The following is a 27,271-nucleotide window of genomic DNA, read 5'->3' on the forward strand; positions in this document are numbered from 1 at the left end:
GTCTTTGATGTATTTGGGTTTTTTCCCCCTCTCTTTCCTGCTTAATCGGTATTCTTTTAAAGGTTTACATTAGTATTGAATTTCTGTTCTTTGCTTTTGTAAAACCTCTTGGGAATTTGGGTATCTGAGGCCCTCATTCTATGCACTTGGCAATAGACATGATGTTGTGTCTTTGAGAAAGTGATAGAGAGTTCATAGAGTTACTGCGGATGTCTGTGTGCTCTTCCTTTGCCTCAAAGTTATGTACCCTGTTTTGTGTAGAGAAAAGTCTAGACAATTTATTTAGCTAAGCGTAGATCTTGCAGATATTTGGAAATTTTGTTATAGTTCAAGATGCTTCAGAATATTGCCATAACTAAGAAGGTCGCACATCAGCCGTTGCAAGAGAAAAAATACGTGGCCAGAATTCATGATTATTTGTAGCAGTGGTTGGCAAATTAAAGGTACTGCCTATTCTTAGAGGTAACAGCAAAATGCATTCAGTATTGATTCAACAGTAAGTTATATATGTATATACATCTATAAATATATATATATGCATATATATGTATTTCCATGTCTAAAGTACAGATTTGCTTCAAGCAAACTAAAAAAATCTTATTATATGTTACAGTAGTTCAGCATTCATTTTCCACTGATCATTGCTACTGAACTATGCCTGAGGACTGAAAATGCATCCCTGGATATCCTGTACAATTGTTATTTCTCACATCTTCCATATGCCCATTTATGTTGACTGTGATTAAAAATGCAGTATTACTCGATTACCAAAGTATCTGAAATGTTCTTAATAATTTTGCACACCTCTTAAAAGAAAAGTAGCTAGAGTATTAGAGTATCCCAAATAAATGCTGACTTTGAGGGCAGTTAGTGTGTGCAGCCAATGACTGAGTGAAGTCAGTAGGAATGTTGCCCAGATTTAAAAATAAAAAAGAAAAAAGGGACATATGGAGCTCAAGCTCTACCCATGGAAATTTTGCAGAGCAAGACCGTCAAAAATATGCTGTTGAGCACAGACTGAGCAGGTCGCAGTGACCTTGAGCAGCAGGGAAAGCCCCTGTAAGGCTTTAGCAGGATCAGTAGAGCAGATCCTATTGAAAGTGAACAGGGAAGGGCTCTGCAGGGCTGGCACCGCACACGCCGGGTGCAGGGCAAAGCCAAGGCACCCGGAGCACAGGCGCTGCAAGGCAGGGCTGTACCTCCCAAGGATGCTGCACCACGAAGTGCAGCGTGGTCCCCTCTCAGCAGCCGGGATGTGGGGAGCTGGAAGGGAGCTGGAAGGGAGCTGGAAGGATGCGTACTCCCACCTGCAGCACAGTGTGATACTGCTGGGCACTTAGCCTCCCATGGAAGAAACAAGTTTGCTTTAGCCTGAAATACAAATATCCTTCAAAGGGGATTGCCCAAGAGCTGGAATAATTGGCAGCAATGTGAAGAGACTCATTAGAGACAGTCTGATGGGGTTTAAGTGAAGGGGCTTCCCAGACTGCAGAGCACTCAGACTGCCTGGGTTTCCAAGGAGCGTGCTCTCTGCAGTCTGCAAGTCACCTTGAAGCAACCCTTGACAGAAATAGAAAAGAAATCATCAAGTATTATTAATTATAATAGGTTGTTGTTGCTGGCTAAGATTATAATAACTTAATTGAAATAGTATCTTACACCATAGCATAGTGTTCTTGAAATCAGGAGCTTATTCTCGGTGGAGTAAAGTTCTCTGTAGTGTGAACATGTGTGTCACAGCCTGGCTCCTATACATCCTCAAAAGTGTGCTGGCTCTTAAACTGAACTGCATTTCTTTTTCCTTTTCTGATACTCTGGAAAACATTTTAACACGTTTTTAGCTTATTGAGCCTAAGGTCATGCAGCTGGACAATTTAACTGTGAAAATGCAGGCCCTTCCAAAAATGCAGGGCAGGAATAGTGATGCAGGATTTTCTTTTCCACGGGACCAACTTTATTCCTTACTCTCCCCCTTCCACGACTTGTTTTGATTTAATGCAGCACTATTTGAAATTGTATCTTAAATAGACCATGTTTTACTCATATTGAATAATGCTTGCCTCTTTGAACTTTGCCTCTATATGAAGAACACAGCCAAGTTTTAAAAATGCAGCTGCAAGCTTGAGCTGAAATTCCCCAGGTCCCTCTGGCAGCCTTAATCAGCAAAGTTCTCCCAGAGCTGCAGAAGTTGCCTTTCAAGCGCTGATAAAGCGGGATGGGTTGCACGGCTTTACTGCCCACCACCACCCACCCTGCGAGGATTCTGCTGCCCTTTCAAAGCCCATGTCTCTGAGCCACACCACGTAAACTCCACCGATTTACAGCAGAAAGGAGCTGGGGTTTGGGGTGGGTTTTTTCCCCTCTGTACAACACCAGTTACTGCCTGCCATGAGCCCAGCCCCTGCACTTGTACCGCTGGGCTTGCAGCATCCCAGGGGTGTCCTTGGGAAGTGATGTTTCAAAAGAAATTCTACATTTTCCCCAAAAAACTTGCTCAGTAAGATACAATAAAAATGCTTAAATGTAAAAGAAAAAAAGATAATTTACTCGCAAAACAAAAATGTGATGAAGAAAGGTTATTTTGGTTACTACAGAAGCTTAGTTTTGATATAACCCCCATAAAATGTACCTTACAGTAGGATGTGGATGTCTTACTTAACTGAAGCGTTCAGTTCTGAAAAGGTCAATGTGAAATGCTCCCCAGTGACTTGAGTGCTTTGCTCTGGGTTGTATCTATTTTGTTTTAACAGAAAGATTGTCAAAAATTAACACATCTCTCCAAAACAATTTGTTCCTGTCAGACTGGCCTTTTCCATTCCCATTCATCCTTTCCACTTCACTAACTCTCTGGATACATCTTGGTCCAAGTGGCTTCTTTTAAACTAGAGTTTCAGCCAGCTCCTTCTTTCTTGTGGTATTGTGTAGGACAGTTTACTTCTGCCACCCTCCCTGGGAGTGGTGTGAAAGCATGCTAAGTATGGACAATCCTCCAAAATAAAAGAATATTAGTATTTCTTACATAAGAAGTGTTGTAATTTAAAATTTCCCCATCTCCTCCAGATTTCATAGAAGTCTGATACAATAATAGTTGATAGCATGCCACATGAAAAATGAAATAGCTGGGAGCCAAATCTATATATGGCAAATTGAGTTAAAGAAATCTCATAAAAATAAGCAGTATATAAAAAATCTAAGGATTTTAAAAGCCGATTATTCTACTAGTGTCCCAGTTTGTTTATTTTATTTCTATGCCAGCAGAGATTCCCTCAGAGATTAACACCATGGACTAATGCACAGATGGGGCCAGAAACTTGAAAGCCATCTGAATATTAAGAATTTAAATCTTTAGCCTCAGTGATTTGAACAGAAAGCCAATTATGAGGCTGAATTAGTTTTCAAATTAAACTGCAATTTAAGGCTTGTGAAATTAATCTTTTAAGGCATATAGTTGCATTTGTATATATATTCATGTGGAGAATTTGGATTCTGCAGTTCTGTCTTGTTCCTATTCTCCAACCTGCCAGTACAATTCATAAAGAGATGCCTGGTGTCCTGCAGGTTGTTCTTTCATTGAAGGATCAGAATGGGTATTGCTGGGTGGCAGGGGAGGAAACGAAAGCAGCAGCACCTGAGATCTGAAGAGAAGATGCTTCATTTTTAAAAATTAATAGGATACTAAGTGAAAATCCCTTTCTCCCCTTACAAGCCATTCCAAAACCACCATAGTGCTGCTCGTAATTAAAATGTTCAGTTTTCTTTTACCAGCTTGGAGGTAAATTAATTTTAGCACTCTTCATTTAGGAAGGTCCTAATCAAGAAAGCACCTGAACAGGTTTGTGGGCATGGGCTGACTCAGCTGCTGGTGGTGACGTGGCCTGGGGAGGCCAGGGTGTGCTCAAGGTGCACATCCCTGTTGATAGCACTAAAGCTAGAAATAAGGTAAATGCCATGTGTTTCAGAGACACCATATAAGGATAAAATCTTCAAGAGCCAGAGCAGGTCTCAGCAGATTCTTCCAGTCATGCCAAAGCTCTTCACAGGTTGGGTGCATTTCTTCTGGGTTCATGACAAGACTAAATATATGCATCAATGCAGTGCCATCTTCTGCAGCTTGGAGACCTGCTACTCTTGTCTTTGCACTTTATATGCTATTAAAAATGGCTTTGTCCAACACAAGTCTCTCACACACTACACATAGAATTAGAATACACAGTATTCTTTTTTAAGTTCTTTTGGTCAGCCAAGCACAATTTTAAGATAAGAAATTGTTTTTCTGCACATGCATGTGGTTGTGCTTTCCATTTTGTTTCAAGGTGAGTGGTTATGAAATATGTGCTCTTAATTTCCTTTTCAGAAGCATCCAGTCCCAAGAGCAAGGAAGTGAATTTTAGGACTATAGGTGAAAAAAAAAAAAAAAAAATCCAAATCCACAGACTGATAGTTTTTCCCTCCAGAAAAAATGGACAAGTTGGTATAAAGAAAAAAAATGTCCTGAGACCACTCTAGGAGGGAGTTACAACACTGTAATAGTTAGTCTGCTATCTACCTCCTTTTAACCAGCAGTTACAAATAACATAGTATTACATATATCATAGTATTTATATTACTTTATACTATATTGTCAAAATTCAAGGATTGGATTCAAGCCATGTGGAAGATGTGTTAAATCTCAAGTTTTGTGCAGTTGGGTCTGCATGATTTCACTAGTTGCATATGCCTCCAGTTAAGCATAAAACCTAGCCATACTTTTAAGCACAGTTTGGTGGTGGTGTTCAGAATATCTTGTCTGAAGTCACACTTTCTCCATTTTTTGAATTAGCCTCTGGGAACTGAGGGGATTCATCTGCAGGAACTCAGCTGAGCTGAGGCTCATCGATTTATGCAGCTGAAACTATTTGCTCAGAGGCTGAATGCGCTTTTGCCCATCTTGAAATTTTACTTCTGTTATTTCTCTGTGGTACATGGGGTCTCAGTAGGCTGCAGACTGCTGTTCAGGAGTTATCTTCAAATCTGGCCATGCCCATGTGTGTGCCGTAGTCGGTACATTTTCTCTCCTGAGAGATACATTTCATTTTTTAACAATAAGAAGGTATTATTTCAGTTCCGGGGGACAGAAGCCTCTTCGCCTTGCTCAGTCATCTCTGCAGACCCGCTTGCTCTCTTTATTCTCATTAAGTTGGATCTTGCCTTGTTTGAGGCTGAGAATCTAATGTCTCCAATAATTAGGAAATGGAATCCTTTATGAATTAGGTTAGCTGCTTGAAAGGTCAAAATTTGCCAATGATTACAATACTAGCAGTGAAATAGAATGACAGTAGCTATCAGTTATGACTGAAGGAATATAATTCAGAAGGAAAGTGCTGTTTCTATTTAGTTTTCTATCTAGAGTATGTGGGATGCAGTTTAATTTAAGTATATTTGCAATTTATTACATCTGCAGTAGAGTTTCAGGCACTTCTGTCATCTTGATGTCTTGCACACGTCCCTGTTTATCTATGTAACTCCACCCAGCACCTCTGGTGAGTCGACTCCCCATTTTTCATTTGAAACCCTTAACAATGAGTGCTCCAAGCCTCTAGAATGCATTTTATTTGTTATAACTTGAAGATACAGGTTTGTTCGCCTAGATATTTTAGTCTTTAACACTGCAGCGGTTCTCCAAATACCGTTGTCAAATTCGTACTTACTGGCAAGGTCAATTCACCCCTAGGGCGCTCTGTGCTGTTCTGTTTACACTGCTACTGGTACCCCGGGTAGGTCAAGTGGAGCCAGTGTGGGATGGCTCCGCGGCATTGCAGCCTGCATGCCTGGAGCCAGCCCCCTCTTGCCCCTCGGCTCGCCCCCCCCGTGTCAAGAATGGAAGAATCTCGTTAGTTTTATTGATCAGTTACAAAAACAAGTGGCACAAGCCCACTGCAGCGTGTTTATTGGCAAGAAAGATCATATTTTGCATAAGGAAGCTGTACACAAGTAATTATGTGTATAGTTGTGCTCTGAGAACTTGTTGAGGATTCCATCGTACTTCTCATTGTAACTTGGTTTTGACGTCTTTGATTTTCTAGTCTTTCTGTTCCTGAGACCTTGTTGTAATGAATTAAATCACTTAAAAGGTGAAGTGTTCCTATTGTGAGTAGGGGCAGGAGATTCCTATCCTCTGTGGGGAAGAAAACTAACAGCAGAAAACTCTCTTGAATGGAAAATTTTGTTTTTAGGACTTGTTGCAAATTTTACACTGCTTTTCAGTATTTAATTTTCCCATCAACAATTACTGTCTTCTCTCTATGTAGCATCGGATGCAGAATATTCACTAAGTGAGCTTTCCAATTTTGGGGGGAAAAAAAATAGGAGGAAGGGGAGGTTTCCATTAGTACAAAGCCATTATTAACTTGGGTTAATGAAGATCTAATGTAATATGGCCATCACCACATGTCTGCACATAATGATACAATCCTTTCCTATGGGGGAATGATTAAATTAAGTATCTTGTAGGTCAAAATTAGACTGAGAAGGTTAACCAACCTTTAATGATTCTGCAACCATTTACCAGCCATTAAAAAACATAAACTGTAAGATAAAGCTGAATAGAGAATCAGCATTATCAGTAAAAACTGGATGAAGTTTAAGCTTTATCTGTTTATATCACAGGAGTAGACAGAGAGGATAGTGTATTTTTGTAGTGATATGTGGTATAAAGGGCACAGTGAAAGAGGTTTTTATCTTTTTTTTTAATTTGGATTCCTGATAAGTCCCCATTAGCACTTTCTTTTAACATGCATTAAATCTAACTAATGGATATCAAACCAGCTTAGAGAAATGGTAATTATAAAGCAATTGTAACAAAGACTTTGGGAGCACAACTGTGCTAAGATATTGTTTGTATGCCTTAAAACCGTGAAAGCTCAGTCTTTACAGAGAAATTAAGTTGCATAGATGGGAGAGCAGAGATTGCAGACAACGTGATGTGAATTAGCAGTCCTTGGCATGCTTTGGGACTGTCTGAGCTAGAAAGAATTGAGCTGATTCTCAGATTCCAGGGTGATTTGGGGGGACACATTTGTTTACGACTGTGTGCTTATCTGCTTATACATAGACAGGGCAGCTATCTTTCTTGTTTTGCTTCTTTTTTTACTTAACATGTACAGATCAAATGAGATATAGTGAACCTAAAAAAATCTTTCTGCAGTCTTTTACAAGCAGATGCAATTAATTTTAAAATTGATAAACAGAAGTGAAAATACAGGTGAAAATTATCTCCCCTTGCTTCCATCCCCCCAGATTCTGGAAGACATTATTTTTCCTGTCCTGTAGAAATCTTAATTAATCTAATGGGAATATTTTTCTATAAGGTTTATATCCAAGCATCTCTCTCTTGTGTCTTGTCCATTGTTAGATTGAAACAAAAATATCTCATTTGACAAAATAATATCCAGAAAATTGCGGTCTCTGGGAAATCACTGTGAAGTTGCAGATTCTTGGGGTCTTGCATTTTATTGATAGATCTTCTTCATCATGCCATACATTAATTTTAACTCAGGTGATATATGAACTTGCCACATTAGTTAATGAAAGCTAATGCACAGTAATCTTGTCATCACTAGCTGTGCATGATAATTCAATCTGCTTCTCGGAAGAGCTGTTCAACATGCAACAAATTTGATTTAATATTGACATGATGTACTAGGTTAGGTATTTTATTTAACATACCATGTGCCTTATTTGATGAGATATATTTTTCTTTCAACAGGTTATCTACCTGAGTTAGTAGACCAGGTGTGTAGTTTAATACAGTTATATCAAACACCGTCTGGACTGGCTATTCATTACGTGATACACTGCACAGACTGGGGCAAATTCCAGAGTTTTGGCACTTCGTGCATTCATTTAATGTTGTCAGTGGGCATGAAAGCAAGCCCTTCAGAGCAGAAAAATAAAGCTAATGCTTCTGTCATACACTGAAAGCATAAAGTCTCTCTTGCCCCATTTATCCACCTCTTTTGTAGCCCCATCGTCACTGGCAGGGTCTGACCCAAAAATGCCAGAGTTATGGTGTGGGGGTCTTGAGTGTGACTTGGAGGAGTTTGCCCAGTGTTTCTGGTCTGCAGTAAGTCCTTCGAGTCTCTGTTTGGGTAGGATATAGGGATTTAAAGACATTGTGGTTAATAGTTTGATTGATTTCCACAAAATGCGTACACACATCCTGCATGCAGATTGGGTAGTCTGTACTTTTTCACTTAAACCCTAACAACACCAGCCTCAGTCCTCAAGCGTGTAAGAACTGTGCAGTCTGACACTGTGTATTTACCTAGTTTGTATAGTAATAGGGGCTGGATATGAGGATGTATTTCCTTTATCTTAATTTAAAGTATATGAAGATATATCCCCATGTATAGGACATAGAAACATGATATTATTTACTTTTATAGCAGGTAAATCATGACCAACCATCTTAATATAGTGGAATACTTTATATAGCACCCAGAAGATGTTAGACACTGTAGCAGTATTTATCCACATTGCTCTGTTGAATACTCTCATGCACAGATATATGTTTATGTCATTCACTGCACCACACAGGTATCTAGAGGGTATGTCTTGCTTAAAGACAGATTTTATGTACAGAAAACAGAGTGGAACATAGACGGTGATGTAGGTTACACCAGCTGATCCCCTGGGACTGGTCCTCAGGAGGGGTACCCTCAGCACAGGCAACAGGAGATGCCATCACATTCTTATTCTTGGGTCAGCATTGCCAGGTGGGAAATGTATACAGACATATCAGCTGCCATCCAGACTGCAGAGAGGAAGGAGTAATTTGCAGCTGGTTTACAGCAGACTGTGGTCAGACAAGCAGCCCCAGGGAGAGCCGGGGAAGGAAGCAGCTGCTGCAATTCCATCATGCACTACAGAGTGCTGCAGCCACACAGGGCCCTTTGCAGAGGATGTTTTATTAAGTTACAAGTTAGTAATTAATGCCAAGTTCCTCTATTTTCTCTGTGGTTGGGTTTCATAATGGAAATTAAAGATATGAGATAGGGAGCAGATTGCTTCTTGAAATACAGCTCCCTGGTGCTCAGTTCATGATTTTAGAGACATTGTCCAGTCCCATCTCCCTTTATGGGGATGTAGGTCAAATGTTGTTGAAATAGTCATTTTTTCTAGAGCAGATATGCTCAGTGCAATACTATACCACAGGAAAGAAGCAAAAAGGTCAGGGGACGAGTGAATGGCACCTACTACACACTCCATCCACAGTATAGCTGCTGTCAGCTCCCCCCATGCTCACCTCAGCTGCAGCCTGTTGGGTTCCCCTACAAGCTGGAAACCCACCATCTCACACACATCCTGATTAATTTTGGAAACTACAGTGCAGTCTGAGTGATCCCAGATGAGGAGGGACCACAGCTGTGGAGTGCCCTTGTCTGAACCTAGTAGCTGTTTCTCGAACTAGAAGTGAATCACAAAATAATACCTGGTTTTTGGAATATGTCCCAAGACTGCACATGTCCTAAAATAGATTCTGTTTTCCTCTTCCACTTCTGTTTTCATTAGCCCTAGGTTTTGACATTCTGTTCAGAGATATTTTCAGTATAGAATGTGTTAAGATAACATAAATTCCAAATCAAACATCTAATTCAGCATATTTCCTATTTAAGTTCCTCCTGTACATTTCCCCTGTACTTATCTAAGGGTTGGCTTCTTTATTTGTATCAGTTGTCTCATGATAACTGGATTTTACAAAAGAGCAAAGAACGAATGCCTGAAAAGAAAGGAGAAAAATCATTGCTTCCATAGCCTTGTTTCAATTCAGTGTTCCTTCCCTCTCCTGAAGTTTATTGATTGGAAAAATGTTAAAGTTGTTGAATAGTTTGTTTTCATTTCACAAATGTGAGTCAGGATTATTGCAGAAAGATATGAATGTATTCATCATTAGAATTTGCTTTACACATTCATTTATTTTTTAATCTATAATTCTTATTGAACTAAGAAAACTCACAGGAATATGTATCACCACAGGGAACAAAAAGATCCTGATTGAGCCAGATGGAAGGAGATCAGCAAAGAACTTTCCACAGTGCAAAAATACAAACTTATGAGGCCACTTATTGCTAATACTGAGAAATGTTTTCCCAAAGTTGGGGAAGATACTGGGGGGTTGCCTACGTGCTGAGTGGCTTAAAGACACTTGGCTAGGGTACAAAATTTGGGCATGTTGCAGCCATTGGTAGATATGCCCATTTAGAGCATTGGTTATGTTTTTAAACTCTCTTGCAAACAGATGCAATCTCTCCAGCTCTCTGCTTTCTCTGAACTGGAAGCTTGGTAGCTTTGTGACCAAGCTGGGGATCTGGGCTTGTTAGATGAGACACAGTGCAATGTTGATGTAGCCACATGTCCTCCAGTTTGCCAGTGGCTTACATCTAACCAAGTGGGCAGAACAAACTCAGCTCTTTTTGTAAAACAGCACATGGCACCATCACGAATCAGCTCAGGTTCTTGTTAGGACCACTTTGCACCTCCTCTAGCACAGCAGGCTCATAAGTTAGTTCATCTCTTCAGAGTTCCCAAACGAGCAGTATTCAGCTGGTACCTTCTGTCTTTCCATTGATGCTGTTGGGTTTGGTGGTCACTAAAAGAGGTTATGTCTAGTTTCACTGTCTCTCTTTGCCTCTCACTCCCGCTTTCAGGTCTCATATCATTAGTTTCATCCACTGGTGCAGATTGCTTTTTGTAAGCAGTATGTGTCTGCCCTTTTAGTTATTCTCTCCTACCAATATAACAAGTGTAAAGCTGGGCCCTGTGAGCTCTGGGGGGTCACAGGACCATGCAGCTGCAGGAGTCCATCCAATCAAGTAACATCTTTTACCCTTATAATGATAATTTCCCACTTTAACAAAACACCCTGCTGCCAAACTCCAGTGATAATGAGCCTGTCAGTGCATCAGTGCACTCCCAACAGTATCTAGAAAGTAGGGATTGTTTTTTTGCAAGGCAAATGAAGACACTGATGATTAGCAAGAAACAAACCAACAATTCAATACATTGCTGGCCACACATACCAAATCATTGATTTTCTGTCCTGCTGGGCAGCAGCTGTTCTGTTTGCTCTGCAGAAATGTCTTTTTTTTTTTTTTTTTCTCCAGAAGGGGCCAGAAAGGTGGTCATTTTTCCAAGAACTAGAGGCAGCAGGCAGCTGCTTCCTGCACTGGACATGGCATGTTGATGGGGTCCTTCTAAAGCTGCTGAGAAACCTGATGGGCTTTCCACTATTAAACTCTACTTCTGAATGCATGTGAATGCACTGATTGGATGGAAAAAAAAAAATCTCCTGTGAGAATCTATGAAATTGCAGGACAAAAAATGCTGCCCTAAAACTTACAGTGACTGAAAGAATTAGAAGTTAATCACAAATATCCTCATATGACTTCTCGCTATATACCAGTTATGTGTAATCAGTATCCTTACAGATCATCTAGTCTCAGCAGTGTTGCTATTTTCATAATCCTCGCCTTGCCTAGCTGGATGGATTGAAATGGGATGTCTACTCTGTAGCACTTCTGAGTAAAATGCATGACCCCAAGTCAATGGGACCGCAGTCTGCTCTGCAATGAGATAGTCCTGATATTTCATCTTCTCTTGTTCCAAGGTACCTATGTGATGACAGTGACGGCAAATGATGCAGATGATAGTACTACAGCGAACGGGATGGTGAGATACCGAATCGTGACTCAGACCCCACAGAGCCCATCGCAAAATATGTTCACTATTAACAGCGAGACAGGAGACATTGTCACTGTGGCTGCTGGACTTGACAGAGAGGTGAGTTTAAAAGCCATCGTACCAGGTTTTCCATTGAGGGTTGCTGACTTGCAAAGCCCAAATCCTGCCTTGAATGCAAAGCTTCTAAAAGTTTGAGTCATGACGTGGAGATTGTGGTCTTTGCTTCTGCAACAACTGTGGGGCATCATGGCTTTGATGTGATATTTTTTTCTTAATCCATATCAGTCGATGAAATCCTGGGAGAATCTTGAAACTCATGAAACTGATAATTTCCTTCTGTAAATTTGTACAACTCAGAAATGTAGAAAATACTCCAGAAGCAGCAGGGGGATGCATAAGTTGGCATTTTTCCCCCTTCTGTTGGGGGACAAATAAAGTTCCAGACATCTGTAGCCCTTTCTAGACCTGTCTTGCTTACTTCTTTGCATGTCATCTTTGGAAGCAGTTACACAGCCTATACCCAACACACTTTGCATGTTTCATGATGGCATCCTTGTGTCACTTCCAAACTAGGAAATCCTCTTCCAGCGATTTTCAGTTTGTGTGAGGCTCTGCCTTTAATGCCTCTTCTTCCTGGCATTTTACAGTGTACAACTTCCACAGGCAGCAGAAATTTCATTTTTACTGACAAAAACATACTCTGCCAGTGTAAGCTACATAGTATGATTCTCAGAGTTCTGCCTTCTGTAGTTGTGAGTATAGATCAAGGACAAATCATTTGTACCTCACACATTAAACAAAAATCAGTGTAGCCTCTGTGGTGAGTTGGAGTGACTGGGGAAGAAAGGAACAAAGTGGATGTGAAGGAAGAGGGAGAACTTAAGTTCTGGGGGTTTTCCCCATTGGACTGTGTAGTTTGTGGAGTGTCACCTGTCCAGTGCAATTAGGAGATCTTGGTCAACTAAACGATGGGAAGGATCATGTGTTCATTGAGCAACCAGCCACAGATAGTATGGCACATAGTCTTAGGCTCATACGTTTAAGTTCCCAGAGATAAGATGTCCAGTGAAATCCATTCTGAGAGAGCCCAGCATGCTGCATTTGTGAGAGAAGGTACTAGAAACTGGGTTTGTTCTCCTTTCTCTCTTTTCTTCCCGTGTGACCAATGGCAGGGACAGACAGAGCAAGAGGCCCCACATGTGGGGGGACATGGGCTTCCTGCCTGGGACACAAACTCCGAGGGATGAAAACCTCCAGCACCTCAGAGATTTTTTTCCCTCCCACATCAGCTCTGGTGGCACTTTTTTGGCCCCACTGCAGATGCCAAGTGATGGCTGACGGGCATTGCTCTGCCAGGGTTTGTGCCCATTTCATTCACAAGTCTGGGGCCGCTTTTCAGCTTCAGAGCTGCACAGCAGCTTTGGGAGAAATCCCGAATGTGGCTGCAGAGCCGCTGCTGAAAGCAGATAAAAGCACTGGCAGCAGCTCAGCAGCAAGCAGAGTGCCCTGGGGCAGCTGACAGGACCAGCACAGGGAAGGAACGGTGCAGATTTGGGGCTTGCCCAAGGCACAGTTTCAGGGCAAGCTGACCCGGGAGCAGACACTGTATGAAAGCTTTACGAGGAGAAGGTCAGGTGAGCGGAGAGCTTTCCAGATGTGAAGACAAGAAGCAGAGCTGGGGGAGCAGGAGAAGCACCAGAGCCTCTTCCTTCCCACCTGACGTGGCAGACTTTGCAAGCACAACCTAGAGCAGATTTGACCTTTCCCTGATCTTTTTATTTAGAGAACCAGAAAGTTAGCTGAATCTTAAGCAGGTAGATTATCCCAGGCAATGCTGAAGCCTGCAGCATGCTTGCAGTTGAAGAGGAGAAACAAGTGCTGTAGAGGTTGCCCTCAGCCCTGGGGGGGACATTGGCAGAGTACTCAGAGGAGGGATCTGAATTCTGGCAGGAAAATGCTGATTTTATGGAAATGACAGAACTATTATTGCCCCCTTGACATCAATGGGGGCCAGCATTTTAATGTAGGGCTTTACTGGTAGAGGAAGGTCATCAGTTTATATTAACTTCAGAGACAGATTGGGATAGCTTGGTGGGAGAGAGGTTTTAATCTCAGCAAATCAGCTGAAGAAAGAGTCAGGTGATAATTAGAGGGAAAGGATAAGGCAGAACAGTCATCTTTTTTCAGATTTATCTCATTGAGTCTGAAATATTTTTAAAACTTTCAGAGGAACCATATGCTTCATGTTACTGCCCCTGTTGCACTGGCTCTGGGGAATCACGGCAAACTGGCACGTTGTATGTGGAAATATGGTGTTGAGTGTCCCAGGCTGAGCACCAGGTTGGACAAGGGAGACCTGGGTCGAGGTGGAACAACCTGCTCTGGGCACAATCCTAGGGCTGCCCTGAAGCTAGAGGACATGCTTCCCAGCATGCTCTGCTGCATTGCAGGTTTACATCTGGAATTGGCAAAAGTTTCTGGTTTATTAACATAAAATTGTATTAGGTTCTAAATTGGAAACAGTGTTTAAGAACTCCCATAACTGTACCACAGATTGTTTTTTTGTTTTTATTTGTTTTTCCTGAAATCTTGAGAAAGCTATTAGAGAAGTAAATTTGGTTTTGCCGCTGACATTTTCTTGTTGTTAGGAAAAGGAGTCGAAGAGCAGTATTTGGAATGCAGATTTGTGTAAATTAAAATGTTAACAAATCTGACCTATTCAGCTGAAACTACTACAACCAAGATAAATTCCCTGGATACCAGTTATTTCTCCAAATGCTTATTGACACATTTATCAGTGCCTGTGACACTATTATGTTAAGCTGTGTTGAAACAGAACCAGGTTTTCAGTCTCCATTCAACCCTTCTATCTTCCTCCTGCAATGTAAAGGCGCCTCAAAGTAGGCGTGAAAATAACTGTCAAAGCTATTCTGTATCTGGGAGACAGGTCCATGTTCCAGATCCAGCATTTGTTTTTCAGAGGGGAGAAAAGTCACTTCAGAATGGGTGTTTCTACCTCAGCATTTATGTTGCATGCTCATTAAACGAGACTTCCCAACGTTCTCAGCATCTCCACTTAAATACTGGGGGTTTACTGGTTTCTTACATTACCGTCAATTCATGAAATGTCCAAGAAACTGAACCAAGAGTACCAGCTTGTTTTGTGTCATGAGAAGTGTTTCCATTAGCCTGCGAGAAACATACTTTAAGACAAATTCATGTAGTTTGCTGCTCTTTCTAAACCCTCATTTCCACAAACCAAAAAGGAAATTAAAAACTCAGCCTCTCAAATTGTACTGGTCTCTCTAAATGTGTCTGACACTGAAGATAGCAAAATGAAAAGCCAAGGTATTAAAATATTGATGGCTTTAAAGTTATCTTACCTGGTTCCCATTAATCTGGATGTAAATATGGTTGCAATGCTGTGTGTCCATTCACTCATTACCACTGTGCTTAATTGAATGGATCCCCAAGGAAGATAAAGATAATTGGACTGCACTTCATAAAAATTATTAAAGGAGGACAGTTTAGCAGCAGCCTGATTTAAGCTCCTGGATGCCTAAGGGTGAGAAATACCAGAGGTGGAACAAAGGAACATATATCCCTTGAACTAATAGGGGAAATGATAGGGATTTAGAGTGTGCCAGAGGTTCAAAGGTACATTCACACAGCCAGGATTAGATGAAAAGGTTAAAAGCAGATACTTGCTCTGATACAGGAAAACGTCAGAGAAACATAGGAAATCTGTAGCTAATTTAATTAAACTAGGAGGGAAAGATCAAATAGTGGTGGGAGCACAAAATGTGTGGATTAATAGGGAAGGCTGTGAACACATGAGATGGACAGGTTGTAACAAAGTTCAGGGGGTAGGAGTGGGGACCATGATAACTTATTTCATTTATGTCAGACTGCTGCAGAAATGGGTGGTTCTACTAGGCGATGCGAGATGATACCCAACTGATAGCCTAATTTAGCAGTGCATCTGAATTCCAGATTTCTTTGCTCTTGTTTTTTTTTTTTCCTGCTGGGAAGAAAATAACAAGAAGTAAAAAGGGTCAGCTTTCCCCAGCTGAGGTTCAGAAAGATGCAGAACATTTATACTTCTGCTTTCCATTCTGAAAAGTAACATTTCTCCTTAGAACCATGGAAATGGGACCCAGATCTGTTCTGCGTGTTAACTCATTTTGTCCGCTGCCGCTCATGCTGGCGTCCCAGGCGGGGATTGAGCCCAGACTGTCAGTCTGACAGTGAGCTCCTGATGCAGTAATTCAACCCCATCAGCTCTTTTGATTTCTCTGGTAGCAGAATATCTGTCTCAGAGGCACAGTAAACCTGCACTGGGGCTATAGTATAGGCAATATCATCCTCTGAAGAGCTTCCCCTAAATATTTTATGAACATGGACTTTGAGCAAGCAGGAGGAAAAAAAAAAAAGAAATAAGAGAAAAGAAGCTGGTTGATCCCACGCTCTGCTCGCAGGCCAATAAATGTCGAGACATCTCAAATGTCATCCAGGCTTATTTGAGATAATAAGTATTTTGGCTCTGCGGTGCTTGTAGTGTATGTTGCTAACTTTTTGATATCTCCTTTAGAAAGGAGTCCTTTCCCTGCACATTCATCTCTTGTTGAAGAAATGAAGTCAGGAGCTGAGTTGCTTCTTCCAAATTTCTGTATGTTTATATTTCTTTTAAAAGTGATTGGATCTCTGCTGCTGCAAATGCTTTTAAAAATACATGAAATCCGATTCTATGATTACTACACTTGGCTTTCCAAAAATGTGATGTTGCTAGTCTTTCTCAAGTGAGTGAAAGATAAAAGAGAAAGCCTGCCAACAACTGAGTTAGTGGCTTATTTTATTTATGAATGAAATCGCAGGATTTTTGTGGGGAAGAGGAAAAGTTCTTCTTATTAGCAGAGACAGTTGATTTCTTTTCCAACACTCTGGTTTTGGTGCAACTAGACGTTTCTGATAGAGCAGAAATTTGAAATGTTATGTTAAAAAAATATATATATGAAATAAATAAAACAAAACAAACACTACTCTGCTCCTCCAAAAGCTGAGCCAGGATTGGTTTTCACCATCTGTAGTGTATTTTGGGTACGTTTATCTCCAGGTCATTGAAGTAGCTTCTCAAAATCTCTTTGTTACTTCATTTCAAATGTTGGCCAGGAGTAAACAAAGCATTGCAGTGGTGGCAGGAATTAGTTTAGCCATTGAGACTGCTATGATTCATCCTTTGTGAAACAGTCCCATAGTTAGCAATCCACTATTTTGAGATTACCCAAATACAGTGGTTTTAATCTGGGTTTGTGTCTTCCAGACAGCCAATACTTTAAGTGTAGCCAGCAAGTAGCACAGGCTGAGCTTTGTTTCCTGTACCAGAAAACTTCCTCTGACAGAAGAGTCCAGCAGCCTTCAATCCTTTTTCCACCCCTGGAATATTACAAAAGGAATTTATTCTATTCTAAATTGTCGTCGGCTGTGTTAATTACTTCCCCTCGCTGCATATCAATGCAATGTTCTGCAAAACTGCTCGTCCTCCCCTGAGCAGGGCTGGAGGAACACCTGCTGCAGCGTGAGGCTGTAGGATCTCAACACGATACAAGTGATACATGAGTGAATCTGTGCAGATTATCAGTTGTGTATGTGTACTGACAAAATACAAAGAATGAGGGAAGGTGACATCTAAATGGCTTGACTACAACCTTAGAGCTTTTGTTTCCCATTTTCCTCACTCAAATTAGCCATCTCCAAGAAGCAGTGAGGACTAATGCAGAATTGGTAAGGGAATGTCATCTTCTGACAGGCACAATCTAGCATGCACCGTGTTTGCTATTCGTATCTATTACAGGAGTTCTTTAAAGTGAGAGGAATTCTGGTTTTCATGTTCTTGCCATTATTTTTCTCAGGAGAAGAAGTGAAACAAGGTTGTTAGTTTCTGCTGAGCTACAAATATCTTGCTTTTAAAGATGATGTTCCCATATCACTGCATTAAAACATGCAGAAAAATGCATCCGCAGCTGAACTCACAGGAGGAGAACAAGAATGAGAGATTAGCAATTATTTTGCCAGTGAGGCACTTCCATTTCTATGAATTTGGACCACAAACCCCTGTATTTAGCTTCAAGACTTTCAGGCCCCCCAAGTTTTTTCCAGTGACTGAGATCATGAAGAACTATAACAGACTTCCAAGGGTAAGTGGCTTTTCCACTTCTCACAGCATTCAAATGATGATTGAAAGTTTTTGTGGAACAATCTTCAAGCCAGACATAAACTACAGGAGTCTTAACAGAGGTAAGCAGGTAAAATACCATCGCATCCTCTGTACAGCAGGTTAGACTCTGTTTTACCTGTCCCTTCTGGCCTTAGCCTTAATGTTTCCACAAGAGTTTCCCTTTGCTATTGAGAAGCAGTTCTCCCCAGCCCTGTCGCACATCAGGCTCTGCATTCTCTTTCTGCCCGGCTGCCACACGGGCAGATTTGTGGAGCACAGAGTCATTCTAGGGGATGAAAACCACTCTATAAAAGTAATTTATCACTGAATACGGTGTTATTCCTGATACCTTGTAATTTTTCAGGTCCGTGTAACAAAAATGTAAATACTGAAGCTTTATATATTAATATGCCTGAAATCATTACTTAAAGATAAAACTGCTTAAATTATTCAGTTATAAAATTACCCCATTTCCACAGCAGCGTATCCTGTCAAAGGAAGACCTGATTAGCCATAAGCTGAATTTAGCCAGTAGATTTATGCTTGATTCTGGTTTATGTTTCTACATTGTACCTAGGACTGATTTGAGCTTGCTCCATCATTCCAGCATGCATTTCATTTTCTCGTTACAGACAAGAATGACCTTTTTCAGCAAATTATGGTGAGGAGCACTACCACTCATCAGTGAAGGTTCATTTTATTAACCCCATTTACTGCCTTTGGAAACTCGTCATGCACCCAATGGAGGGCCACTTGTAGTAATTTGAGATACCAGAAGTTAGCAGATGGGGAGGACTTGAATCTGCTCTGAGTGCTGTTGGTCCAGCATTGCTTAAGACTCCTTGGTAGCCCTTTCAGGATGGGAAAGATGTGAGCGAAGTCTTCTCATAGAAATAATGCCATTTGTTTTAATTAATAAGGGAATTATGTCAGTGGCTCTGAAGCCTTGTTACCATACCTGGAAAGAATATGTCTCCCTGTTTGTGTTTCTTGAATAGCAGTGGCTGTGTGTCTTTCTGGTGGGTGTTTTCACAATCATCTGTACCTTTTGGTCTTCTGCATGATTGATGCAAGTCACTAAATATGAGTTTTTAGAGCTTGTGTATATGGAAAAGGTTTTTTGATTATTTTTCCTTGATAAAAATCTGATAGCTAGTAAGACTGACAGAGGAAATGCTCTAAGTTGTGGGCCTTGGAAGACAATAACATGAGTATGTGTTTCACTAAAAAAAAAAAAAAAATAGTGTTTGAAGATGATAGGAGAAAAAAAGATCTTTTCAAAAGAAAGGGCTGGTAAATAGCTTGGAACATGTGAGAGTCCAATGAGTAGATAGGAAAATAGCCATGGTATTTACCTTAAACAAAAAATCACTAGCAAGATGAACGGGACTCAAATATAATGGGCTGCAGACCAACTGTTTACACATATTGTTATGATCTGTTGGGACAGTTTGAATGTGAGTTTGTGTTAGCTCAGCCTCACTCTGGTTTTATCCACACAATTCACTCATTATCCTCCCTCTGCTTAGACACTAATGGCCCTGTCATCACTAGGGGGTTTAGGAACTTAATAACATTGACAATTAAAGAGAAACACTAATGAAGGAAGGAAGACATCACAACAAACGTATTTAATCATACTTCCTGGACAGGCAGAGCACATTTTATGGCCACCTGTATTGTTAATCCTTGACTGATAGATGTGTGGTATTTAATCCTTGACACCTCTGCTTTTGGGGAAAGAGCAGTTTGCATGCTCTGGAAAAACTTGAGAGCAGAACCTCTTTGGTAAGCAAGCTGCTCAGTTTGATGGTTTCCATGAAACCTTATGACACTCTCCCCATTATTTCAGTCTATGCAACACAAACTCTTTGGGATTTGGAAAATCATGGTCAACCTGTCACTAGGATGAGCAGTCCTACCAATTTTTTAATGCTAGTTTTGAACTTGCCTTCAGTAATTCTTTGCCTTGCTGTTGGCAGTGCCGAAGTGCCTTATTCATGAGTGGGACACTCTGTGTCTTCTTTGCTAATCCTCTTGCCCTTTGAAGAAGAGCATCAGAGATCTCTGTGAGGGACGAGGAAGGACCCATGATTTTGTGGCCATGCTGATCCTCTTGGGAAGTTGGTTTCACATTTACAAACCAGTTCGTGAGGAGGCTTCATCTTTCCTGATGAGGCTGACAATCCCTGTGCTCCAGCGAAATGCAGTTGTCAGAGGAGGTGATGGGGAGCCCACCTTGGCACCACAGCACTTCTCTGCAATAAATATCTGACAAGGCAATCTGCCACACATGGCTTGCATTTGTCTTGGCCTTGCTTCCGTTTGAGGGCATTTCATTCCCCATGAAATTATGTTTTTAATAAAGAGGATCAAATAGAGCAGTGGTGCGGCTTTTATTGGTCTAGTTTCTCTGTGAAGTTTTTCAGTTTGTGTCCCTGTGAAGATGTACACAGGATGCTCTAACCACAGAACAGAGAAAACCAGTGTATAAAAAGTAAACCTACAGCCAGTTGACATCTCCCATGGAGCTGATTCCACCAGGAATGAATCCTACCCTTTGGCTGAAATGAAGAGTTCCCTTCCACTCAGTTCATACAGAGCTATTTACTGCCTGCCAGAGTAGCTTCCTAATTTGTTTTTTTAATTCTTTTTTTTTCTATTTGGATTAAGCTCTTTTTTATATAACTGGCTTCACATAATCATAGAATAGTTTAGGTTGGAAGGGACATTCAAAGATCATCTAGTCCAACACCCCTGCAAAGAGCAGGGACACCTTCCACTAGATCAGGTTGCTCAGAGCCCCGACCAACCTGACCTTGAATGTTTCCAGGGACGGGGCATCTACCACCTCTCTGGGCAACATGTGCCAGTGTTTTACCACAATCATTGTAAAAAAATTTCTTCCTTATATCTAGTCTAAATCTATCCTCTTTCAGTTTGAAACCACTACCCCTTGTCCTATCACAATAGGACCTACTAAAGTTTGTCCCCACCTTTCCTGTCCCCCCTTTAAGCCCTGGGAGGCTGCTCGAAGGTCTCCCCGGAGCCTTCTCTTCTCCAGGCTGAACCCCCCCAACTCTCTCAGCCCAGCCTCACAGGGGAGCTGCTCCAGTCCCCCCAGCATCTCCGTGGCCTCCTCTGGCCCCACTCAAGCAGGTCCATGTCTTTCTTGTGCTGAGGACTCCAGAGCTGGACACAGCACTGCTGGTGACAGGACACAATACTTCCTTCAAGTATTGCTCGCATTCAGGTGCTGTAGCCTCTGCAGGAGATTGTACCAATTCACATGTTAAACTGTAATGATTTCTTATTCATATTTGGGCAAGCTATTGAAGACATGTTACCAAATTGAAAAGCTACATGATTTGGGTTGACCTATTCAGATAAAACAAACCTTTGAGTTTAATTGGATCCTATTATAGAGTCTGAGCAAGAATAGGACTGATACCCAACCTAATCCGTTTTCTTTTTTAAAATGTGGAAATCTTCAGAGCCTCTCCTGTAAGAAAATTGCACATATACTAATAGTCTATAGACCCTTTTCTTTCTTCACACACATTTTAGTGTGTTCAGAGAGTTCTGATGTAGTGTGGTTGCACTTGTTTCAAGTTGCTCATGAAATCCCACCTCTGACTACAGTGGGTTGGTTTATACATTATTCAATAGTAAAATCCCAGGTGAATAGGGAGGGGGAGAAAAAAAGTTAAGTATCAGAGTGGAAGGCTCACCGGGTCCTTAGCATAATCTTTCTGGTTCAGACCTGCATTTCTTTTTCCATTTGAGCTTGTCTTACAGTGGAGAATAGTGTATCGTTCCAATTTTAGATAGAAGAATACCTGCTCAGCTCAGGAAGATTTAAAGTTTTTCTTCTGGTACATCACACACTTTCCAACAGCCCCTTCTCCTCTCTAAAGGGATTATTGTCTAAATCTGCACCAGGTCAAGTGAAATAATTAAACACAAGCTAGCTCTGCTAATTAACTTATCCACAAACCATTGTCTGTTATTAGCATTTTAGAGAGAGACTTTGTTAACTCTTTCTTCCTAGACCTAGTAGTGTTTTTTTTTAATAACACAACCCATTCCTATAAGTTTCTTTGGCTACATTTCTTACTAAAATATTATCATCAGCACGATTGCCAGAGCATGAACAAGTTTACAGGAGGTTTCAGTCTGCAGCAGCTACTTTTCTTAACATAGCATAAGAAAAAGGCAGCTTAAATGCAAAGGAATGTAACTGTCAAAAGACCAGATATAGAGCCTGGTATTCTGAAAGTATTCTTAAAATGGAAAGTCATCAGTGTAAATAATGGTGAGAGTATATAATTAAAATGGTATATATCTAGTGTCTTTATGGTACATCTCATCACAGTTTTGGAACAGTCAGGATCATGGAGTATGGAGTTGCTGGGGATGCAATACTTCCAAAAAGGCAAAAATGTGTGCACAGGGACAAAAATGTGGGAGTTTGCTATTCTGTGACACAAATACTGTCTAATTCCTTGAGTTCTGTACTAATATGTATCCAAGAAGGTGAGTCTTTGAAGGGGAGAACAACTGTTCCTGCTAGATGCTTCTAAGCATCACTAAAATGGTTATAAATAATCACAATGTCAGGTACCAAGATTTGGGATATTTTCTGCTCATTATGTGTTGGGAGAGGGTCTCTCATATCATGTGCAGGCAGGAACTGTGCATTATTTTTCCCAGAATTGCACATTAAAGCATCTAGGATCTTGTAGTAGCAGAGCAGTGATACAGTTTGTTCTTTTGTCATGGTAACCTGAGTATTTTTTTCTTCTAATTTTTAGGCTAAATATTTTCTTTCGTTGTTAGTCTGTTATTCCAATTTAAAAAAAAAAAGTGTGGGGATTGAGTGTAAGAAATCCTCATTAAGTAGAGTATGTGTCAGTACAGTGATGTTTTATTCAAGCTATTCATCTTTTGCACTTAAAATGCTTTCTGTTCCAAATGCCTTTCTAGAAAAATAAACGTAGTTTTCAGTTAAAGTAAACAGGTCACATACTGAGGGACCTCAAATCTGATGGCTAAAATTTAGAAGAGGAACTAATTGGATAAAAATGCGGTGACTCATATTATCCAGACATTCAATAAATTGGCCTTTCCAGTCTTAATTTATACAGCTCTGAAAAATAAATAGATTGCAGTTTCGCATCCAAACCGGTGTGGAATTCATCTCAGTTTATGAGGAAGAATCTTGTTTTAAGGGTTACATGTTTGGGCAGATGCTCAAACAGAGGCAAACTGGCCAGGCTGATGTCTGTTGCCTGCGGATGGGAAGCAGGGTGTGTAAGTCAACAGCGAGTGACTCTTGTAGATTTGGCAAAGTTTTTCTGGTAGCTGTCTGCTTTTCTAAAGAAAGGGTTTGATACCACGCAGGCAAGCATATGCCAGATACAATGCCTAGTTAGGAAGCATTGTTTTCACCTTCTGAAGGTGAATTTCAGAGAGATAAGAAGAGCAGTATCTTTATATTTTTAACTCTCTGCAAACCCTGCGATTTGCTTGCAGCAGAGTGGAGCTGGCCCAGCTGTAGAGATCTGTGGTGTTTGAAATACCCTACAGTATATTGTATGTGTTTTGCTCACAGGGGAGCTTGTACTGAGGTGAAGTGAAGTAGTAGATGAGAGGATACTCCACACATTATTCATTCTCGAAGTGGTTTGTTTTGGAGATGTGTATGTTTCTGCAATTATTTTAGCCATTAAACTTCAGCCCTGAAAATGCTTTCATCTTGGCTGATTCCATCTTTTTGTGGCCATGGCAATGCAGAGGAGTGTGATGGGAAATGCGTTATTAGATTTGTAAATTATGTGCATTTTTTCCCCCCTTAACATTTGATATCAGAAGACATGATGTTTGACAGAAAAGGTAATGAACAGTATTTGCTTGTAAATCAGCAGCTAGATGCGGTTTGAATGAATGCATATTTGAACATAAAGAGAAAACCTGGAAGGGTTACCAGTGCTCCTCACTATCAGAAAATCTGCCCTGTGGATGAGAAGCAGAGGCAGCTTCCATCAGCGAGTGCTGCAGAGGCACTGAGTGTCTGCGTGACTTCAGTGTATCTGCTGTTTGCAAAGCAATCACTGCCCTGACCGCGGCGCGTACGGACATAGCTAAACTGAATTCCCATGAGGAACTTCACTAGCACTAGTAAAATATCTTGAAGAGCAGGGAAACCTGCAGGACGTTGGATGGATCTTTGGGCAGGTGGCTCACCTGCAGCTCCCTTGGCCATGGAAAAATTTCTGTGAACCCCAAAATAGAGAGCTGGAGAATCTCTCAGCTATATCTGTGTGAGTAGAAACCGAAGCAGAGCAATCATGTATTGAGATGATCCTGATTAGGCAGGAAATACCTCACAAAAGTTTCCCACCCCCAGATTAGGACAAAATGATTTTTTAAATCGTAATTACGAATCAGAAAAAAATCTGGAGAATCAACATTTTTATTTTAATAGCTAGAAAAATGTCACATTGATATTGGTCTTCTAAAATGATGTTTGACATTTTCAAAGATCAATTTTTGTCAAAGTTATCTCAAACAATTAAAGCCATTTTAAAAGCGACTATTTTGCAATGTAAAAATAAATTCCAAGAGAGGGAGAGGTTTTAAATGCCCTTCCTTGGGAGCAGTTTCACTCTTGGCGTCTTCTGATGAAAAAACACTTTGTCATAATATTCTCCACCAGTTTTCATCCTCAGGCCCCTTCAGCTCTTTATATGGTCTCTGCCACTACTGTCATCATACCATATCAAAATGGGGTTTTAGGGAAGTTCTTCTGAAAACTAATTCCACTGTTCACAATAAGAGCCTATTAATGTAACTCAGAGTGACCATTACCTGCAGTATTAGCATCTTCAAAGGCTGACTGACAGATTTGAGAAATGGATTTTGCATTATTGTGCTGACCCCAGATGCTGTACCAGGGCAGGTTTAGAGAGGAGCACAGGCACAGTGCTTTTCTTACAACGTTCATAGGAAATAAGGTAGGCTAAATTACATACTTAATAACCAGATGTGCAGGGGAGCATTCAGGGAAAACACATCAAAACATCTTGCAAAAACTCATTTAAAGTTACATAAATTATTGTTTGTGTTTTCACATGCAGTTATTTTCAAGTCTAACCAGCTGTATCTGTTTGGAATGTCCCTAAATAAATTTGTTTGGGGATTTTTTCCAGTGAGGTCCAGGCCCTGCTTGCTTCACAGTATTGCACAGACTGTGAGAAGGAGGTGTCTGAATTTCAATGGGACATTTTGACACAGAAAATCCCATTCTTAGTACGTTTGGTGTTCCTAAATCATATGGTGACAGCTACCTTAAAAGAAAACACAGTAAATAATACAGTACATTTTTTGTTAGAAAAATTTAAATGTAAGTAGAAAGTCCAAGCAGGTGATTAAATTTCATTTAACATTTTTCACCCCCTTTCGATACAGCAAGCCAATGTCTGGAGCATACTGATGCGCTGTACTGGCGTTTTGCTGACAGGCTTCCCAGCAGCATACTGGTTCGCTGCTTATTCAGAAAGCCAGATGATTGCTATTCAAGGAGAGCACTATGTCATGATCTGCAGTGATAACGCTGCAAGCCTGCCGCCAGTGCATTATCATCTCGCAGGATGCAATTACCTGATAAAGGGTGACGCTCACTGTAGCCATGCATTGGTTATACACCACTGCAAGTCCAGTCCACAAAGTTCAATCTGGTGCTCAAAAGTCCTTAAGTACTATTGACGTGGTACCAGTGACTCTAGCAGGTCCCCAGGTTTTATAAATGAGAAAATAAACGAAGTGGCTCAAGGCACAGAGACGCTCATCTGTGCCTTCTCTGTTCCAAACCAGAATAAAATGTGAAAGAATTATCTGAAAGACGTGATAATTTTTATTGAAGAAATAATCACAGAGTCACTTATCAGAATCAGGAAACCTGCTTTATCCTTTCTTGCATTATAAATAAGAATTATAGTTGTTCTTGGGAAACAAGCCTGAAATACACTGCAACACGTTATTGTGAGTGACACGCAGGGAGCAACTGAATAAATAATGCCTGTCTGCTCCATTAGGTGATTTTGTTTCTTAGGTTTCTCTGCTTTCCTTACCAGGAAGGAATTGTTTTACCATTTCAGAGGTGCAGTCTGACCAGTTGTTGGGTCACTCGTTACTGGGTCTGAATTCAAGGCTGACTGAAGGGAGGATGCTGACTGCCAGGCATGGAGCGTGGTGATGGGGAGGAGGCAGGGGCTGGGGTCTCCAGCTTGCCCCGATCTGCTTGCTGCTGAGGCGGCCTCTCTGCTGCAGGGAGAGTGCCACTGGCCAGGCCAGCCCGTAATGATGTGGAAGAAAGGAGAAGAAGGGAGAAACATCTGTCCTGCAGCCTTCTGCCTCTCCAGGAATGGGGAGGTACAAGGGAGAACAAGGGTGGGAATAAAGGGAGGGAAGGGAAGGAAGAGATATTTGCAGGGATGGAAGATTAAGGAGGTTGACACAAAGGAGTTTCTGCAGTTACTGTTTTTTATCCTTTTTCCACCCTTGATGTGAACTCTGGCAAAAGCTATAAGCTCTGGATTCGAAGGGATATAGAAAATGCCATGCTAGATGGAACAACCCGTGTAGTTCAGCATCCTCTCATGATACGGCCATCTGTCAGAGCTTCAGGCATGAGCTCTTGGAGCTGTGTGCTTGGTGGTTATGTCTCACGCTAGGTGATTAGATGTGAAATTACACAGTATCATCCTAACTTGGAACATAAAACCACTTCCATGTTCTGTCTTGACTGTTCATACATTTCTTGGCAGAAGCTGTTGCAGACACCAGCTTTCAATCCTTTCAAATTAAATGTCAGTTGACGGTGGAGTCGTCATCAGCACGAGCGTCCTGCTCATTCTGCTTCCCCCGGCGCTGGAGAACGGTTCTGTACCTCCTGGGCTTGCTGATGAGCAGCTCATCTGGGAGCAGTTTCGAAGGAGATCTTTGACTTTCTTTGGCTTCCCAGAGGAATTCATAATTATTTCTTCCTTTATCATAGAGTGCAGCTGGAGGCTTCAGCTCCATTAGAATTGCCCTGGTAATTTCACAGTGTGAAATTTACTGCAAACAAGGGACATTAACGTTAAATAAATTTATGCAACAGCAACCCTCACCCAAGTCATTAAAAGTGTGTGCAAATTTTAATGGATGCTTCAGCATGGCATTTGATAAGTTTGTTCATTTCTTTTCCCAGTCTGTTAACTATATGTATACACACACACATAAATTTTTCTGCCAGAGGTAAAAGCTGGCTATGGCCTCAAATGTCACCTCCTTGCA

The 27,271-nt window shown here is 41.0% G+C and overlaps 1 protein-coding gene across 3 annotated transcripts in view; it reads left to right on the forward strand.

Annotated features, from left to right (window-relative positions):
- CDH4 (cadherin 4) overlaps nucleotides 1-27,271 on the forward strand; it is a 553,545-nt gene that overhangs the window by 457,336 nt on the left and 68,938 nt on the right. For all 3 annotated transcript variants that reach the window (XM_033010416.2, XM_033010414.2, XM_033010415.2), the window contains exon 7: nucleotides 11,645-11,817. In XM_033010416.2, coding sequence (XP_032866307.1) covers nucleotides 11,645-11,817 — 173 coding nt within the window. The remainder of the gene's footprint in view (nucleotides 1-11,644; nucleotides 11,818-27,271) is intronic.

The sequence above is a fragment of the Tyto alba genome, unplaced genomic scaffold (assembly GCF_018691265.1).
Source record: "Tyto alba isolate M040663 unplaced genomic scaffold, T.alba_DEE_v4.0 Super-Scaffold_33, whole genome shotgun sequence".
Lineage (NCBI taxonomy): Eukaryota > Metazoa > Chordata > Aves > Strigiformes > Tytonidae > Tyto > Tyto alba.